Here is an 18,812-nt window from a genome sequence, read left to right on the forward strand (position 1 = left end):
GGAGGAGTGGCCAGGTTCAAATCCCCATCTCTAAGACACAGGCCCAGTAAAGGAACACTGAGTTGGGGGGCTTAAATCCTCAACATGCAATCCTTGCTGCTCTCTGCTTATTGGCTGACTCCAGCGGAACTCCGAGTCAGCTGTAAATCTGTAAAAACAGTTAGTAACCATTCCTCAAAGGGTCGCCACCAACCCAACAAAGCCTGTACATGTGCTGGGCTTGGCATACAGCTAACACACTGAAAAGACGTTTTAGATTCTGGTCTCTTCTGCTCCCACAGCTACTTTGAGAGATCAAACAGTCTCCTGGAGGAGACTGAGGTTCAGATCCATTTTATAGGCAGGAAAACAGGGCCCTGAAGGCTCAAGTTCATGATCACGTTGGCCCGCTCCGGTAGTTTGGGACCTAACAACCTCTCTGGGGCCGAATTGTCTTCCAATAAAACGAAGAAGAGAATCCCTGCTTTCAAAAGGCTGTTGGTAAGAATGAAATGGACAAAAGGCTGTTTGTAAGAAAGAAATGGAACCAAAGAAGTGGTGTCCCTTTCCATTTACGTGCCTTCACGTGAAGACATGAAGATTCAAGAAGTGTATGGCTTGCTCACTAAGGCAGTGACACAGCCCAGCCAGGTCCTTTGACTTCTATGGGTTTGCCACACCTTAACACATCTTATTTCTTACTTATTATAACATTAACTTACTGAAAACAAGGCAAACCGGAGCCACGTCCCCAGGGTCGGGACCAAAAAGGGTACAGAAAGCATGAAAAAAAGCGTCGAGACCTACCTCGGGCTCCCACGGAGGAAACGCTGCTTCGATGGGACCGCTCCGCAGGGCCGGGCTGCCCCGTGTTACCTTCTGCCCCATCCATCTGCAACAGGAACGAAAGAGCATTTAATGGGGATCGGGGCTGATGGTCTTCTCAAACTTTCAGCCAAGAAGCAAAGGGGACCCGGGCTCGGTCTACAAGTCTTAATGTTCAGGGATCAACTGTGCAGGCGGAAAGTGGGGAGTGACCCTCGGCCGAGTGCAGGGAGGGGTGGTTCTGGGTCGGGGCGGTGAGCGTCAGGTGCATGGGGTCGCAGGTCGCCCGGGCGAGTCACGGCGCGCCCCCGTCCAGGGCGGGGACCCGGGCAGGGAGTGGCCGCGCTCTCACCTCGCAGGGTCGCAGAGCTCGCTGCCTCTCGCCAGAATGCCACCCGATTCAGGCCTCCAGCTCTGGACCCACCACCACGCCCGCCAGCGGGGGTCTCAGACCCCGGCTGAGGGTGCGGACGCAGGCTAGGCGCCGCCGAAGCTACCGTGGGAGGAAGTTCGGACCCGAGGCCTCGCCTCTTCGACCGTGGGAGCCAATCGGAGTCCGGAGCCTCGGCGCACGCGCGCTCACTCGTTTTGGCCCTCGGCCCCTCCCACCCGCCCGCCTCCCAGCTCGGTGGGTCGCGCGCAGCCGAAAGCCGCTGGCGCGAGCCCGGCCTAGCCACGCCCCTTGTCGTGTGGCCCCCGCGGCTTCCCTGGATCCCCGGTGTGGCTCCGTGCACGAGGCCCTTGATCTGTTCATAGGATGTGGCCGAGATTCATGAAAACCAAGCATGAGGGCGCGAGCTGTGCCGCTGCCTCCCCTTGCGACTTGACTGGACCCCTCTCTGAAATGGAGATGCTTCCTAGGGACCAAAGCTGGGCTGGGCAGTATTGGAGGCTCCTGGCCGGTCTTCAGTGCTGGTTTTGTTTTGTTGAGCTTTTCTTTTTGTTTTGTTTTGTTTTTTGAGGCAGGGTTTCTCCGTGTAACAGCCCCGGCTGTCCTGGAACTCACAGAGATCCGCCTGCCTCTGCCTCCCGAGTGCTGGGATTAAAGGCATGCACCACACCATCCATGCCTTGCTGAGTTTTTCAATTTAATTCATTTCGGTCCAAACTGGATGGCACACAAGCCTTTAATTCCAGCAGAGGGAGACAGAGGAAAGCAGATCTCTGATTTCCAGGACAGAGCTATACAGTGAAAAACCAACCAACCAAAACCACAGTAGGTGGGCCAACCATGACAGCAAATGCTGTAATCTCAGCACTTGGATGATGGAGGCAGGAGGATCAGCAGGAGTTGAGGCCATACTTGGCCACATAGGAAAGAGTCAGCCTGGGCCATATGAGACTATCTCAAAAAAACCAAAATAACAGCAATAAATATTACAGAAGGCCACAGTACTGCTATAGGAGATACAAAACACTATAGGAAGTCCCTGCTTACCTACTATGTGCTGGACATAGGCCAAGCCCTCTCCCGTGTGTCTCATGAACATGTCTTATGGGCTCTGTGAATGGAACCTAGAGGATTAATAACCACCATGTATGTGCTGGATACTTTAAAAAGTTGTGTGTGTGTGTGCGTGTGCGTGTGCGTGTGTGTGTGTGTGTGTGTGTGTGTGTTTAACCCAGGGCCTCCTGCGTGTGAATGAAACAAGCACTCTAATCCTGAGCTACACCTGAGAGAAAACAACATGGAACCCTTCGCCTTTCTTCCCTGCTCCATTACTGCCTCTGTCCCCCCCACGCTTTGGACTTTTCCTTCCCCACACAGTCTCCTTTCTTTCTATTTTCATGTCCTCTGTGTGTGTGTATGTGCATGTGTGGTACGTGTGCATGTGTGCACATGTGCATGTGTGTGATGTGTATACACCTTTATTCTAGATTCTGGAGCTGGAGAGATGGGACGGTCACTCCGGACGACCCAAGTTGATGGATGTCAGGCATCTAGTCAAATCACTTCTATGGCCAGATGGACGGTGGAGACAGAGAATCACCTGGAAGCGGGCAGACCATGCTGTGCAGCGTCAGAAACAAGAGAGACCTGCTTTAACAAAGTGGAGGGTGGGGACTGCTCAAAGGAAAGCTGGCCTTTGGTTTTCGTATGAGTGCTGTGGTACAGGCATGCACACTCTTGCCCTTTGTCTCTGAAACACACAATTAATTCATTTTTTCTGTTTTGTTTTTTCGAGACAGGGTTTCTCCATGTAGTTTTTGGTGCCTGTCCTGGATCTCTCTCTGTAGACCAGGCTGGCAATTAATTCATTTTTGTTTTGTTTTGTTTTTAATGGGCCTGGAGGGCTGACACTGGTTAAGAGCACTGAGGGACCCAGGTTCTGTTCCCAGCACAGGTAGCTTACAACCTCCTGTAACTGCATTTCTAAAAGATCTGACACCCTCTTCTGACTCTGAGGGTTCATGTACACTGATGGGACACATGTACACTCAGGCACACAAACATACACACATAAAAATAAATAAAACAAATAAATGAATATTGGGGCTGGAGAAAGGGAACAATTAAAAGAATTTACTGTTTATTTATTGCCTCCCCCCACCCCCTTGAGACAGGGTTTCTTTGTGTAGCCCTGGCTGTTCTGAAACTCACTCTGTAGACCAAGCTGGCTCCAAACTTAGAGATCTGCCTGCCTCTGCCTCCCAGTGCTGGGATTAAAGGCATGCACCACCACCACCACCACCACCCAGTTTGCCTGGTTTATTTTTAATTTTAGATTCTACACATGAAAGAGAATGTGATAATGGTCTTTCTGGCGTCAGCTTATTTTGTTTAGCATGATGATGATGATGATGATGATGATGATGCCATTTTGTTGTTCTTTACACCTTAAAACTCCATTGTGTTCAGGTGCCACACACTGTCTTTGTCCACTTCTCTGTGGATGGACTTTCTCGTTCTTTTGGCCACCATCCATCCATCCATCATTCATCAGCATTCGTTATGTTGGCCCTGTGCCACAGTCTCTAATCCCTTCAGCATGTAAGTGGACAAAGCAGCCACAGGTCTCTGACTGCAGACAACCAGTTAGTTGCATGTAACAGGTCAGGGACAAGCATGAGAAAGGAGAGGAAGACCCTGGAGGGAGGGGTGAAGACTTCAGGGTGATCTCAATTGTCCATAAGATGACTGGGGGGGGGGGGGGCCTCACTGAGAAGGCGATGTTTCAGCCCCAGCTTGAAGGAGTTCACAGAAAGTATGTTCAGGAAGGGGAAGCCAAGCCAGCTTTAGGGCCTGGAGGCTGAGAGCCTGTTTTCAGTGAAGCAGGAAGCAGGACATGAGGTCAGAGAAGGGCGGTACTGTGAGGACTCAGACAGCATAGAAGAGATTTAGCCTTTCTTTTTAATTTTTAAAGAAAGGAAATCTGTTGCCGTTTAGAGAAGGAAATAAAAACAATCTAGGCTCTGGCATCTGGTGAGGGCCTCTGTGCCCCATGGTCTGGAGGCAGAGGCAGAGGCCCGGAGAGCAGAATTTTGGTTTGGATGCAGTGTAGCTCGGGTCTTTGTGCAGTCAACAGCCCATTGTCCTTCCCCTGAGGAAAAGGAGGCTGCGGCTCTGACTCGTGGCTGTAAACAGCTCCGGAGAAAGCGGACAAACAGGCTTCAGGGCCTGGTGAGTCACTTCTGGGGGCAGGGGCCTCTCTTTGGGGTTGTTCCATCCTGCCCTAGGCGCTGGTGGCTGCTGCAGGTCACTGTAGCCCGGGACTGCCACCTGGTGGCCACATTCTGACTTCGCCTAGCCTCACAGTTGTCCGGGTAAGTTGAGGCTTGAGCTCATTCGTGAATGGATGGGAATTTGCTCTGGACTGGCTGGTCAGGTAGGATCTTGCTTCTTGCTCAATAAGGCAGCCTTCACGAAGCTAGCACTCAGTTGTCATCCTCTGTCACTGTCCAGGGACAAGTGACATCCTTGTCACTGTCCAGGGATAAGACTCAGGCAGGCTCAACCTGCCCCTAGAGATTCCATACTTCACAGGCCTCTTCCAGACTCAGGGTCACTGAAGTTGGCTCACTCTTGCTAATGGTTGCCTGAGGTCTGGGCACTGGGCCACTTCTCACCCTCCAGCCAGGGTTAAACATTAGTGGGAGGTTATCAGGTTTGGAGAGGGGGTGGGGATTTCACTTGAACAGTCTGCTCTGCCGCCCAGCCGGGAGCACCAGTTCCCACCGGAGCCCATACAATGCCTGCGGAGGAGTTTGTGGCTGGCTGGATCTCTGGTGAGACACTTTTCTTCTTTCTGTCTATCACCCCAAAGGGTGGATTGCTTCCCAGGGAAGCTGGGTTGTCAAGAGGAGTTGTTCCCTCTGGAGCACCCAGCAGCTAGCTGTTGCCAGAGCCTTCTGGGGATGGCCAAGGAGGCAGAGGGGCAAGAAGGCAAGGAGAGACTACTTCTGCATCCCATGGCCTCGCTGCCAGAGGACCTCAGGGCCTGCCAAGGAACCTCACCCAAGCCCCTTCTCCCGGACCAGAGTGAGAGCCTGGAACACATTCACCTTTGATCTCACCGGCTGTCCTGACTTCCCCTTTGGAAATCTGCCTTACATGGCAATGGGTGGCACTCGGGGGCCTTGAGAAAGGACACCATGAAGAACGTGCCCCTGGTGATGCCCCCTGCCCGCCAAGCTCCAGAAGCAGCATTTTCTGTGGAGAATAAGACTAGATAGTGGGTGGCTTTCTCCCCTGGGGCCCGGCTGGGCACTGATAATTGTGATAGGTGGAAGGCAGGGAGAAGGGGCCAGCAGGGCCTGTTCTCACTCAAGGCCGCAGAATTCTGAAAGGCAGGCAGAAGCGCAGTTGATGGGATAGGGTCCTAGCCACTCCTGGAGCAGTGGTTCTCAGCCTCCCGGTGCTTTCGACCCTTTAACATAGTCCTCGTGCTGTGGTAACCCCCCAACCTTAAAATTATGTTCGTTGCTACTTCATATCGGTAATTTTGTTACTGTTATGAGTTGTAATGTAAAATATCTGATATGCTACCCCAAAGGGGTCACGACCCAGAGGTTGAGAACCACTGTTTTAGAGCCTCATCTTCCATAGTCGGGTTTGGGGTCAGTATTATATCACAGGTGGTTCTTCCTGTGTGTGTGTGTGTGTGTGTGTGTGTGTGTCCTCAGGTGAGGCCATGCATCTGCCTCCTTTTTCCTAGCACCTCTGTGGCCCAGGACCAGGTGTAGTGGGGTAGGGCAGCTGGAATCTCTGTGGAGCCCCAAGAATGTGGGTGGTGGGTGTCTGAGCATACCCAGCCTTCCTGTCACCTGAACCCCTCTTTCCTCTGCCAGGGACTTGCTTCTTAGATTTGGCAGTTTTTCTTATAGCACCTTCTTGTCACCACAGGAGCCGTGGGTTTGGTCCTGGGGCACCCGTTTGACACTATAAAGGTGGGTATAGCCAAGCTACCAAAAAAGCAGATGGTCTGGCTGGAACCTGGGTATGAGACCATCTAATTGGGTGGGCTCACTGGTGTGCCTGCCAGCGTCTGCTGCGTGGGTGGCCTGGCTGCCATTGTGGGAGCAGCCTTGGCTTGCTCATTTGTCTTACATGCCCAGTACTTTCCATCCAGGTGCGGTTACAGACCCAGAACACTTACCAGGGCATTGTGGACTGCATACTTAAGACTTACCGCCATGAGTCGGTAGGTAGCCCATTTCTTGGGATAGAAGTCATCTGGAGTATGTGGTGCCTGTTTCCTGTCTGGCAGTCTCTTGGCACCCCAAAAGTGGAGTGAGGTCCTTACAGCCTCCTCCACCTGCTTTGTCTGCCTGGGACAGGGCTTGGGCAGAAGTGATGTACAGATAGCAGAAGCCTGGCCAGAGCTGGAAGTGGGATGGGGAGGCCCCCCCATGCCTCTCACGGTCCCACCATGTTGTTCTGCAGGTCCGGGGTTTCTTCAAGGGAATGAGCTTCCCCATTGCCAGTGTGGCCCTGGTCAACTCCGTCCTCTTTGGCGTGTACAGCAACACCCTGCTGGCACTCACAGCCACCTCCCACCATGAGCGACGGGCTCAGCCACCCAGCTACACAAACATCTTCATAGCAGGTTGTACTGGGGGCCTCCTGCAGGTGAGAGGGTCATGTATGAACACATGTTCATGTGTCATAGTGATGGATCTGAAACACACACACACACACACACACACACACACACACACACACACACACACCTGGGACTCTCAGCAGTACATGATAAGGCTTTCCTAAGGGTTACTCGTGACCATTGCTCTAATTTGACCTAGCCATGTTGCGTTTTGTCAGGCTGCAGGCCTGGAAGTGGAAGGCCATGGAGTTGGGGGAGCAGTAGGAAGAAGATGCTAGGTAGAAGCAGCCACTGCCTCTTCAGAAGGGTCTACTAGCCCCGAAGTTGTGAGAAGACTATGCAGCATGGTGACCTTTGACCCTGAGGAACTGTCATTCCCAGTAGAGCTGGGTTTTACCCTGAAGTAATCCTGAGGTGGTCCTAGTCCGTTCTACCTGCTCAGCCAGGCCTTTGCCTGAAGTACGTGGGTAGCCAGAGTCTCTGAGCCTTGCCTGAGGTGACAGGCCACAGACCTCGGGGTCAGCCAGCCACTGAGTCACCCCCATCATTTGTTTTGGTCTTTGTTCCTCGCACTGTAGTGGCCAGGCTGCTGGGGTGTGGTGACTAGACCAGCTTCCAGGCCTAGGGAGTGTCTGAGCAGGAAGGGACAAAGGGACAGGTGCCAATTCAACCCTACACTCCAGATGGGCTCCCAGGTGACCCTCTAATGGGTACCTGCCCTGATGCCACTGATACTTCATAGGGCAGAGAGCAAGATCAGAGGACAGAGTCAGGGTGTACACTCCAGTGGTTAATGATTAAAGAGACCCCAGAGAGGCCTGGCTTTCTTCTCTTCTCCTTCTACCCCCCCACCCCCCGCTTTACTTATTTATTTGTTGATTTGTGGGTTTGTTTGAGACAAGGTCTCACTGTGTAGTCCTGGCTGTCCTGGAACTCACTCTGTAGACCAGGCTGGGCTCAAACTCAGAGATCCACCTGCCTCTGCCTCCCGAGTGTTGGAACTAAAGGTGTGCACTACTACCCCCTTGCTTCATCCTTTTATTTTTAAATGATTTCTTATTTTATTTTATGTGTATGAGTGCTTTGCCTACATATATGTATGAGCACCATGTGTGTGCAGTGCCTGCAGAGGCCTGAAGAGGGTGCTGGATCTCCTGGAACAAAAGTTACTACAGATGGTTTTGAAGTACCATGTGGGTGCTGGGAATGGAATGCCAGTCCATTGCAAGGGCAGTGAGTTTTCTTAATCACTGAGCCATCTCTCCAACCCCACTTCCATTTAGTGTTTTTGAAACAGGGTCTTGCTATGTAGCCCTAGTGGGCCTGCAATTCACTATGTAGATCAGGCTAACCTGGTTTATAACAATCCTCTTGACTTTTCCACAAATTCTGAAATTATAGTCATATGCCACTAAACCAAGCTTTATGTTCCTAATTATATAGACATATGCCCACATATTTCTTAAACCTGGAGCCTGTACCCCCCTCAAAAATGGTAAGAGACCTAAGACCCTTGGTAAAGTGGCCTGACTTAGGCCCTGCCAGGCTCCATTTCTGAATTACTCCTCCTCATCTCTCTGAAAGCAGAACCAGGGACTGTTAGGATCACAAGTGGTGACCTGGACCAGGAACCTGCTAAAAAGCCAGGGTCTCCTGGGACATCTCTCAACAGGGTTTTGAAGTCAGTTATGTCTGTGGAAGAGGCAGGAGCTGACAGCTTCTGATGGCACAAACATTGCTTGTGGCCTGGTTGAAGCTGCCCTGGTTAGTAACCCTTTAGGTTCCATGGTTCCCACCCCACAAGATCCCCTGCTTCAGTTCTGGAGCTCCAGGTCAAGAGCCCACTCCCCTGAAAGTCTCAGCTCAGCTCAACCCTGTTGGCAGGCTCTGGGAGGAGCATCAGCCCTGTCTTATAAAGGGGCTCCACCTTTTACTGAGGCAGAAGCATGCAGTGTGGCCTGTACCTACTAAATCCAACCACCAGCCCCTCCACTACCAACCAGGTCTAGAGCCGAACATCAGAGCTCATATGCTTCTAGCCAGATACACCAGTGACAAATCATTTTCAACCAGGACCCTGCCTCCACCTCCTAAGTACTCAGATGATAGTATGTGACACTGTGAACAGTTTTCTTTGATTTTTACAAAGATTTTAATTCTAAAATTAAATTTAAATTCTCCCATGGAAGCTAGAAGAAGGTATATGATCCGCTGGAGCTGGAGTTACAGGCAGCTGTGAGCTACCCGATATGGGTGCTAGGATCCAGACTCAAGTCCTTTGGGCAAGCAGCATATACACACTAAGTCACCTCTCCAGCCCTGGCCATTTGTTTTTTTAATAAATGTTTTTAAATGTATTTATTTATTACTTTCTGTGTATGGATGTTTTCGCCTGCATGCATGTGTGCACCATGTGCATGCCTGGTGCCCACAGAACAGTGTTACAGCCGGCCACACAGAGATATCATGTAGGTGCTGGGGACTGAACCCAGGTCCTCTGGAGGAGCAGTCAGTGCTTTTAACTACTGAGCCATCTCTCCAGCCCCATGACTAGTTTCCTGAGACAGAGTTTCGCTCTGCTGTAGCCCACACTGGCCTGGAACTCACTATGTAGCTCTGGCTAGCCTTGAACTCTTGGTAGTCCTCTCATCGAAGCCTCTGCAGTCACAGGCATGAGCCCAGCACAGCCAGCTAGAACCTCGCCTGACCTTCAGTAGCTTTTCCCCATTTTTCTGAAGACAGAGTCTTACTATGTAGCTCTGGCTGGCCTGGAACTCACAGAGATCTGCCAGCCTCTTCCTCTACCTCCTGAGATTAAAGGTGTGTGTCACCCTGGCCAGCTAGACATAGCTACATCCCTGACACCTCACCAGTGAGGTGACCTCCTCCTCTCCACATCCTCCCAGCCCTGTCCAATCCACCCTGGATCTGCATCCAGCTGTCTAAGAGCCTACCAAACCCCACCTTACTGACCACCTCACCCTTTTTTCGGTCAGAGGCAGGGAGGGCTGCCCTGGGGCCTCAGAGAGATGTGATGGGGAAGGGAGGGAGGGAGAGCCTGTGATGTTGGGTCTGTTTTAGAACAATGCCAATGAGGTGACCTTCACCTGCAGCATCAGCTCCTTACCGTTTCTACTTACAGACTGAACCCCTATTGAGCCCCAGCCATTGCAAACAAGTGCTGCTCCCTGGAATCAGGAAGCCCAAGAGCCCACTCCCACTTGTCCTTGAGAGCCTGTGCCTGCTATCTCAGAGGAGGGGCCAGTGCTGAGCCTATCAGGCCTGATAATAAGGGAGGCAGTTGTTCTCAACTGCACCCAGAGACTTGGCCAAACCAGCCATGTTTGTGGGAGGCTAGGAGCTGGAGGCCTCTCTGCCCTATTGTGATTATAAGCAGATTTTCCCAAGCCTAAGCTCCACCCACTCTCCTCCATGTCTTTCTCCACAGGCCTACTGCCTGGCTCCTTTTGACCTCATCAAAGTCCGTCTACAAAACCAGACTGAGCCAAGGATGCAGATAGGGGGCTCTGAACCCCGGTACCGGGGGCCTGTGCACTGTGCAGTCTCCATCTTGAGAGAAGAAGGACCCCAGGGACTGTTCAGAGGATCCTGGGCTCTGGTGCTGAGGGACACCCCTACGTTGGGAATGTACTTTGTCACCTATGAAGGGCTGTGTCACCAGTACACACCAGAAGGCCAGAATCCCAGTAAGTGGGGTGGGGTGGGGTGGGGGTACAGCAGAGGCTGGGGAGATGCTCTGGTCTAGTCTGACTCCACCCTGGCTTCCTCTGCCCCAGGCTCAGCCACAGTACTGGTGGCAGGGGGCTTTGCAGGCATAGCCTCTTGGATCACAGCCACGCCTTTTGATGTTATCAAGTCCCGGATGCAGATGGACGGGCTGAAAGGGAGAAAGTACCGGGGGATGCTGGACTGTATGGCAAGCAGCTTCCGGCAGGAGGGGATAGGGGTCTTTTTCAAGGGCATGACCCTCAATAGTGCCCGTGCGTTTCCTGTCAATGCTGCCACCTTCCTTAGCTATGAGTACCTGCTGCGCTTGTGGAGATGAGCCTGACCCAGCCATGCCAGCAACTCCACAACAGGATCATGGCTGACAGCTGCTTGGGAAACCAAGCCAGAGAACCCAGCTTGCAGGAACAAAAGCAAGAGGTGCCATGCATCACCCAGAGAGTTAAGGAGCCAACTGGAAAGAAACCTATGGACCAGGCCCTGTACAGACGCCAAGACACACCCACCTCCACCCCACCTCTGTCCAGGAAGCAGGGGTACAAAACACATATGAATCAGCCAGGCCACCATGTCACAGCTGCCCTTCTGAAGGAGCTCTCAGGGACCAGTCACTGCCCTGGCACCACCCAGCCATGGGGTTCAAATCACTCCCCTGGACAGGAGGATGACTTTTGTTACCTTCATGTCCAGTCTGGAATCCTTCAGGTTTCCATTACCTTCAGGGACACCCAGGTCCCTGGCTCCTGGCTGTCCTGCCTCACAAGTACTCCCCTCTCTTGGTCACTTCCTGCTGTGGTCCCTCCTGTCCCAAGAGTGCCCAATGGGGTATAGTTATTGTCCCTCCAGTGGCCTACTCTCCTCCAAGACCCAGGCAGAGCTCTGTCTCTAGGGTCCCCAAGGACCCCAGCCCTCCTGCCCACAGTGCTTTCTGGCTGGCTGGTCTGCTCCTCTGAGGCATTAGTCGGAGTCTTGTGGTAAGGTTGTACTTCTATCTCTTGAACAGATAGATACATGCAATAAAGTTTCATTTGATGAAGTGCTGATGACCCCCTCCTGTGTCTGCTCACGCTACACACACGTCTGCTGAACCTGCCAACCCCAATGTCCATGCACGGGCTCCTCTCTAGGTTTTCTCTGCCTTGCCCATATATTTGTCTTATTATCCATCTCAATTGCTAAATTAGATTTTAAAACTGCCTGAGGGGCTGGAGAGATGGCTCAGTGATTAAGATCAAGAGGACCCAGGTTCAAATCCCGGAACCCACGGGGCAGCTCACTACTGTCTGTTAACACCAGGTATGCAGGATCTGGTGCCCTCTTCTGGCTACTGTGGGCAATTGCATGTACATGGTACATACCCATACTTGGGAGTAAAACACCCATATGCATAAAATAATAATGAAAATATTAAAAAACAAAACAAAACAAAACTGAATGAGAGCCGGGCAGTGGTGTCACACGCCTTTAATCCTCAGCACTCAGGAGGCAGAGGCAGGTGGATCTCTGAGTACGAGGCCAGCCTGGTCTACAGAGCTAGTCCAGGACAGGCTCCAAAGCAACAGAGAAACCCTGTCTCAAAAAAACAAAAAAACAAACAAACAAAAAAAAGAGGTCTTCAATATTATTAATTAGAGGAGAAATGAAATGAACACTATAATGAGATGTAGTGCGAATGTAGTCGTCACTGGGTCCAGGGTAGACATGAGGATGTGAGATGTAGTGCGAATCTAGTCGTCATTGGGTCCAGGGTAGACATGAGGATGTGAGATGTAGTGCGAATCTAGTCGTCACTGGGTCCAGGGTAGACATGAGGATGTGATAGTTGTTTCTCGCTGTAGCTAGGGGAACAATGGAATGTATTAGTGTTTGTTGACCATACCTAGACCTTGAAGAAATCATAGTCTAGAACAGTGTTTGTTTTTTATGATTTATAGTTATTTTTCTGAGGAGGTTTTCCACCTGTTGCATGACTATCCAGGCACACTTGAAGGTCTTGAATTATTGGGTACTGTTTGCAGTACCCAATGTAAAAATAAATCTAAAAATTTAACAAAACCTCCAAATTTTTTTGTTTTTGTTTGTTTGTTTGTTTCTTTCTTTCTTTCTTCTTTTTTTTTTTTTTTTAAAGATTTACTTTATTTACTATGTACACAGTGTTCTGCCCAAAGGCCAGAAGAGGGCACCAGATCTTATTATAGATGGTTGGGAGCCACCACACGGTTGATGGGAATTGAACTCAGGACCTCTGGAAGAGCAGCCAGTGAGTGCCCTTCACCTCTAAGCCATCTCTCCAGCCCTGTTTTTGTTTCTCAAGGCAGGGTTTCTTTGTGTAACAGTCCTGGCTGTCCTGCAGCTCACTCTGTAGATCAGGTTGGCTCACAAAAATCTACCTGCCTCTGCCTCCTGAGTGCTGGTATTAAAGGCACCATGTCAGGCAACCTGCCAAATGTTAAAAAGACAAAAACAAAAGGACTTGGTGAGTGAACCCTAAGACTGAATGAATGAACGAACTGATCCACACTGTTCTCTTACATGTCACGCTAGTGTACGTCCACCCCAGACTGCCCTCTCTACTCACGGGGACACGGTCCAGCTCCTGGTGCCACAGTGACTGATAAACTAGACGCCGATAAGAGCCACGGGTGTCTGCCAGTACAAACAAGTCTCCAGTGTGAAGAATGACCTGGTCGGAGTGCTAGACCTCAAATGGACCTCAGTAAGTGACCCGTTGGAGGTGTCAGTGTAAACACCGCGGCCAGCCACTGTTGAGACAGGGCTGCTAGCTGCTCAGTCTGCTGGGCTCTCAGAACATCTCACCTCCATACGGTCTGTACTCAGGGGTGCTCCCTCACCCCCAGTCGGCCGACATGTGTCCTTCCAGCCTGCCACCCTTCCCACCTTTCTCTCTGTCCAGCGGTGTGCATATCAGAACTCCCCGCTGGGTGGGTGAGATGGCACAGTAGGTAAAAGCACTTGCCACAAAAGCCCGAGTCTCACTCCCAGAACCCACAGAAGGGGAAAGGAGAGAACCAGCTCCACAAGGTTGTCCTCTGGCCTCCACACAGGCGTGGTGGTACATGTCTTTAGGCCTAACACACCAAAGGCAGAGGCAGGTAGATCTCTGGGATTTTAAGGCCAGCCTGGTCTAGAGTGAGATCCTGTCTCAAAAACAAAAACAACACCCACACACAAATAAGAAAAACAGCTCACCTCTGCTGGGTTTCACTCAGCTTTGGGGCCAAAGTACTCTGCACAAATTTGTCACTGCCTCTCTGGTCCTGCTCAGCCAAGATGTCCCCTTCGCGATCCTGTCACATAGGAGGCCTTGATGAAAGTAACTGTGGTGAAATGAAGAAGTGGATGAAAAGTTGTAATGAATGAATGAAAGACTATTCCAGATCTTATTTCGCTGGCCTGCCTCTGGCACTGAAATGGTAAGAGCTGACAAATGTCTGGGTCAACTTTCCTTCTCGTAAGCGTGGTCCACAAGGAGGGTCCATGCGTGAGGGACTCCCCCTGATAGTAAGACTTCATGCTTTCCTCATGTAATCCATGAGAAACTGGGGGTGACTCAGTTGGTACAGTATGCACTGTACTCAGTATGCACAAAGCCCTGGGTTGGGCTCAATCCCCAGTGCCACCACATCAATCAGGCTGTGGTGGCAAATCCCTATTATCCTGGCACCTGGGAGTTGTAAGCGAGCAGATCAAGACATCAAAATCACCTTCTTTACACAGCAAGTTCAAGGCCAGCCCAGACTACAGGAGACCCCATTTCAAAAAGAAAGAAAGAAAGAAAATCCACACCCTGACCTTCTTTCTGGTTAAAAACTTTATTTCCAGAAGCAGATTTGGTTTTGACACAAAACTTAAGGGAGGGAGCCACCTGTCAGAAGTCCACTTTTCTAGGTTCTAGCCTCTCTAGACTAACTCCCCCAGCACACCGAGAAGCTCCACAGCCCAGATTCCCCTGGCGAGGCCCCATCTGGAGACTCCAGGGTCTGGGCTTGAACAACTTTAACTCTGACCTCAGACTTCGAGTCCCCAGTCCCTTCCCTTCTACACCCTCCATGCCGCATTTCCACAGGAAAGAGCCAGTCTGCCTCTGGAGAGGCGTTTCCATGGGAAACAGGAGAGGGCCATTCTGCAGGCTACCATGCTTCCTCACAGACAGCAGAGCTGCTCCACCTCCACCTCACAATCGTAGAATTTTTCAAAGAGCTCTGGAGAGGCGCCGTTACATTCAAGCCACCTCCTCAAGGTGCACAGTGCCCTCAGGGCATCAGCTTTGGTGGGCAGGGAGTCAGAGCAGGCCTCGTCCCTCCGGTTATCTTCAGTACTAGCTTCCTCTTTGCACACTCTAGGCCCTGAACCCTCATCCTCCAGGTCCACAAAGTGGGACAACTCCTCCCGACCCAGCCCACTAGGGACTGGAGACATCTCTGTGTCTTTGTCCACAGACAGCGGCGTTTTGCCTGGAGCGAGCCCTTCCTGAACAAAGCTGCTCAAAATGAGCTGAGGAGGCACCTTGGCCCAAGCTGCAGCCACCATATGCAGAGCATCTAATACCGTGATGCTGGCCCTGGCTCCAGCCACTGAGGTGCCCTCTCTCCCACTCTGCATGGCAGCCAGTTTGCTCAGCAGACGGTGACGGTAATGGGCCTTAAAGGCCAAAACCACAGAGCCAGGCAGGGAAGGAGTGGTGCTGGAGGCAGAGAGAGGCAGGAGTCGCACGTGGTGGAGCCCAGGAAGGCTGGCCCATTCCTCCGCCACTCCGGCAGCTAAGAGCAAGGCTACCTGTCGGCCCTGCTGTCCCATGTCCTGGTCAAACTGGGCCAACCACTCTGACCAGGGGATGGCTAGATCAGGGTGATAAGAGGCAGGCAGTGCCTCACTGTTGACCCCAAAGAAGCATCGCGGGGCAGCCTCGAGCCCACCCACAAATACCCTTCGCTTTTCTGTGCCTCTGCTGTTGGCACACAGCAGTACCTGCAACCGATCACATGCAAACACTCTGCCAGGCACTGCCCGATACAACAAGGGCACTTCGGCACAGCCAAAAACGTCTTCTGGTGAGAAGTCTTTAAGGGAAAGAGGTGGCTGGGCCTGGGATGGAAGCCCAGGGGGAGGTGGTTCAGGAGGGAACAGAGGGACAAGGACCTGGCGAGCCCCAAAGCCCACATTGTTTCTGCGTTTCCAGCGGACCAGCCAGCCAATGCTGGGCACAAAATCCTGGCCCATAATATCGGCCAGCTCCTTGGCCTTGTGGAGCAGCATGGGCCCTGTCACATCCCAGGCCTTGGCTCGGGCAATGTGGTACCAGCAGAGCAGAGCCTCATCGATCCCACTGTATTTGGACTCGCGCTTCCGCTTGCGCTCATGGTTGGCTGTACCACTGCACCAGTCTGCGAGCAGCTTCTCCTTATTCTTGCAGATGCGTGAGATCTGGGGCTGGGAGACCTGAAAGCGCCGGGCCACCTCTGACTGGGACATTTTGGACTCATCCAGGAGTTCCAGCACCTGGATTTTCTCAGCCAGGGACAGGGCGTGAAGCTTCTTTTTTGTGCTCAGCTCCATGACTCTGCCAGGGCACCTGCTGAGGAAGAAAAGGTGAAGAGGGTGCCAAAGGCTGAGGGTAGGAGGGACAGAAGAGTACAGGGCATAAGAGAACAGGGCAATCCGCTGGGATGCAGAAGGCTAGGGGAGACCAGACCAGCTGGATGAGAAAGGGGATGGTCAGGCTGAGGGAGAAGGCGGCCCCATCCTAAAGACTGAGCTGGAAGGGTGTCTCTGGTCAGAGGCAGAGGGAATTCTGGGCTAGGGTTTGGCATTGATGGGGTAGAAGGCTGACTGGAAGTCAGGGGACAGCTGTAGAGGCAACAAAGGAGCCATGACAGAGAGGTCTGGGGCTAAGGCTGAGAGAGGCACATTCAGGGGGGCTAGGGAGGAAACCCCTGAGAGGAGACGGGGAGAGGAGGGCCTGGGTTGAATTTTGGTGAGGATGGTGAATGGAGGCGGGTGGTTGACTGAACGGACAGAGTTGAGGTGAACAGGTGAGATGGCACAGACGACAAAGCCAGATGGAAGGGGTCTGAGGGCGCTAGTCTAATTGGGTGCTGGCGAGGTAAGGCTCGTCAACAGTCCAGCCTGAAGGGAAGTGGAGGCAGGGTCGAGAGTGAAGGTGCCAGGCGACAAAGGGCGACAGGGTGAGGAGGCTACAGGCAGCAAGGGGAGGCGTGCCTCCCGCCGGGTGGTAGGTAGTCTGCAGGGATGGCAGGGCAGGGAGCAGCGCGGGGAGCAGACAGCCCCAGAGCTGGCCTCTGCGCCCGGGCTCGCCCCGCCTTGACCCCGGGTCAGTCGGATCCACCGACCCAGCCCGCCCGCCCGCCCGCCCCGCCCGCCGGCCTCCCGCTCCGCACCCACCTCCAGGCGCTGTCCCTCGGCTCCCGTCCCTGCCCCAACCCGGCTCCCGGGCCCCGGTGTGCTAGGCGACAGCAGACCCAGAGAGGTACGGGCGCCGCGACCCCGAGGGCAGAGCGCTCCGAGGAGCTGCACCGGCGGCGGGCGCGCGCACAACCGGGACCTGCGCCGGGCTCTCCCAGGGCTGGGAAAACCGCGGCCCGGCCCCTCAGCAGCCCCGCCTTGGCAGTCGTGATTGGCCACCAGCTTCGCTTGTCCCGCCCCCGGCTGCATTTCATTGGACGCCGAGGAAGTGGCGGTTCGCCGGCCTTCTGGGGGAGGAGCTTCCCGCGTCGAGGGGCGGGAGCCTGAGCAAGGGTCTGGCTGGAGGACTCGGCCTTAGTGCCCGATTATCTGTCGGCGACTGGCGTCCCAATGCCCCGTGGCTTCGACCCCATCCCCACGGGGTACCAAGCAGGGATACCGGCCATCCCGGAGTTGTTTTGGAAACAAGACGAAATGAGAAAACGGACGGATGTGAGCTTTAAGCCACAAAAACTAGTTACCATGGACAGCGCTGGCCTTCGGTCTCACCAACCCGCTACAAAATACAGGCCGCCGGGCCCGAGGGGGCGGCGAGCAAGGACGCACTTTTACCAGTGTTGGTGCCTCATGGCAGGAACGAAGTTCCTATGCTAGTCATTTCCCTCCTTCGTAACATTTGGTCCTGAACTAGGTGCCCCTTAAACTGCCGGGCCCCCACCGCTGTATTTTCAGCCTCTCCAGTGTCTCTTGTGAAGCTAACATTTCCTCCTAAGTCTATTTCAGTGGTCTCATTTGCACACTTCCTTTTTGGCCCTCAAGACTACTCAGCTGCCAAGGATAGCAGCCTGACGACTCCCTCTACTCCGCCTGTCCTACTTAGCAGGACAGGCAGTGCACAGCACCCTGCCGATGTGATGTACCGAATGTAGTAGCAGCCCAGGGCTCAGCTTTTCAATAGGCAACAATGACCTCAAGATGTATCAGAAATATCTGAGGACATTTCTGGTGGCATGTAAGTATTTAACTGAATCTTAAAAAAATGTTTTTAAAAAGTCAGGCCTGAGGTTCATGCTCGTAATCCCAGCACTCAAGGAGGGTAAGGCAGGAACACATGTTTGAGGACATCCTAGGCTACATGGCAAAAACCCAAAACCAAAAAACAGTATCAAATATGTGTGTGGGTACACACATCATGGAACTAGTGTGGAAATAAGGGAACAACTTTTGGGAGAGGTTTCTTCCTTCCTTGTTGAGGTAGGGTTTTGCAGTGTGGCATACTCCAACCCAGTTGATGTTAAGCTTCCAGCAGATTGTCTCCACCTCCCATGCCCCTCTAGAAGTACCGAACTAGCACAACAGCATCCAGCTTCTTATCCGGGATAAGAATTCAGGTTGTCGGGATCCCAGTTATATAGGCTCTCAACACCAGGCTGGTGACGTACCTCAGCGGTTTAAGAGTGTGTACTGCTCTTCAGGAGACCTGAATTCAGGAGCTGAAGGCTGGCTCTTCTGAATGACTTGCATTTGATTCTGAGCACCCATATGGTGGCTCAAAACCATGTTTAACTCCGATTCCAGGCTATCTTGTGTACTTGGTACAGACATACATGTAGGCATAACAAAAAACAAACCCACCCCCATTTAAAAACAAGAAAAATCAAAACCAAAAAACAAGGCCAGAGTTCAGGTCCCAGCACCCACTTCAGTGGCTCAAAACTGCTTTAATTCCAGCTCCAGGGGATCTGATACCCTCATCATGGCCTCTGCACTGAC

At 52.5% G+C, this 18,812-nt stretch overlaps 3 protein-coding genes across 7 annotated transcripts in view; 1 reads left to right on the forward strand and 2 right to left on the reverse strand.

The window, feature by feature from the left end:
- The window catches only part of Frmd8 (FERM domain containing 8), a 14,340-nt gene extending 13,000 nt beyond the window's left edge, over window positions 1–1,340 (reverse strand). The window contains exons 1-2 of the mRNA XM_036178077.1: window positions 1,157–1,340; window positions 787–871 (exon numbers count right to left, since the gene is read on the reverse strand). Of these exons, the coding sequence (XP_036033970.1) occupies window positions 787–871 (85 nt within the window). The 5' untranslated portion in view covers window positions 1,157–1,340. The remainder of the gene's footprint in view (window positions 1–786; window positions 872–1,156) is intronic.
- A 2,782-nt stretch (window positions 1,341–4,122) lies between these two features.
- On the forward strand, window positions 4,123–11,594 carry Slc25a45 (solute carrier family 25 member 45). Of its 4 annotated transcripts, none has more exons than XM_036199104.1 (7): window positions 4,123–4,569; window positions 4,962–5,284; window positions 6,149–6,192; window positions 6,375–6,446; window positions 6,689–6,874; window positions 10,297–10,555; window positions 10,646–11,594. In XM_036199104.1, the coding sequence occupies exons 2-7, from the start codon at window positions 5,161–5,163 to the stop codon at window positions 10,912–10,914; spliced, it is 954 nt and encodes a 317-aa protein (XP_036054997.1). In that variant the 5' UTR covers window positions 4,123–4,569; window positions 4,962–5,160; the 3' UTR covers window positions 10,915–11,594. The 4 variants fall into 4 exon arrangements, with proteins under 4 accessions (XP_036054997.1, XP_036055008.1, XP_036055017.1 ...); XM_036199115.1 differs by having other exon boundaries at window positions 5,070–5,284; XM_036199124.1 differs by having other exon boundaries at window positions 4,123–4,426; window positions 4,962–5,031.
- A 2,844-nt stretch (window positions 11,595–14,438) lies between these two features.
- Tigd3 (tigger transposable element derived 3) lies at window positions 14,439–17,184 on the reverse strand. 2 transcript variants are annotated; one of them, XM_036198664.1, is made up of 2 exons: window positions 17,019–17,184; window positions 14,439–16,188 (listed from the first exon to the last, which is right to left on the reverse strand). In XM_036198664.1, the coding sequence occupies exon 2, from the start codon at window positions 16,170–16,172 to the stop codon at window positions 14,760–14,762; it is 1,413 nt and encodes a 470-aa protein (XP_036054557.1). In that variant the 5' UTR covers window positions 16,173–16,188; window positions 17,019–17,184; the 3' UTR covers window positions 14,439–14,759. The 2 variants fall into 2 exon arrangements, with proteins under 2 accessions (XP_036054557.1, XP_036054564.1); XM_036198671.1 differs by having other exon boundaries at window positions 14,439–16,191.
- Between the last annotated feature and the right edge of the window lie 1,628 nt (window positions 17,185–18,812).

The sequence above is a fragment of the Onychomys torridus genome, chromosome 1 (assembly GCF_903995425.1).
Source record: "Onychomys torridus chromosome 1, mOncTor1.1, whole genome shotgun sequence".
In the NCBI taxonomy this organism is placed as follows: Eukaryota; Metazoa; Chordata; class Mammalia; order Rodentia; family Cricetidae; genus Onychomys; species Onychomys torridus.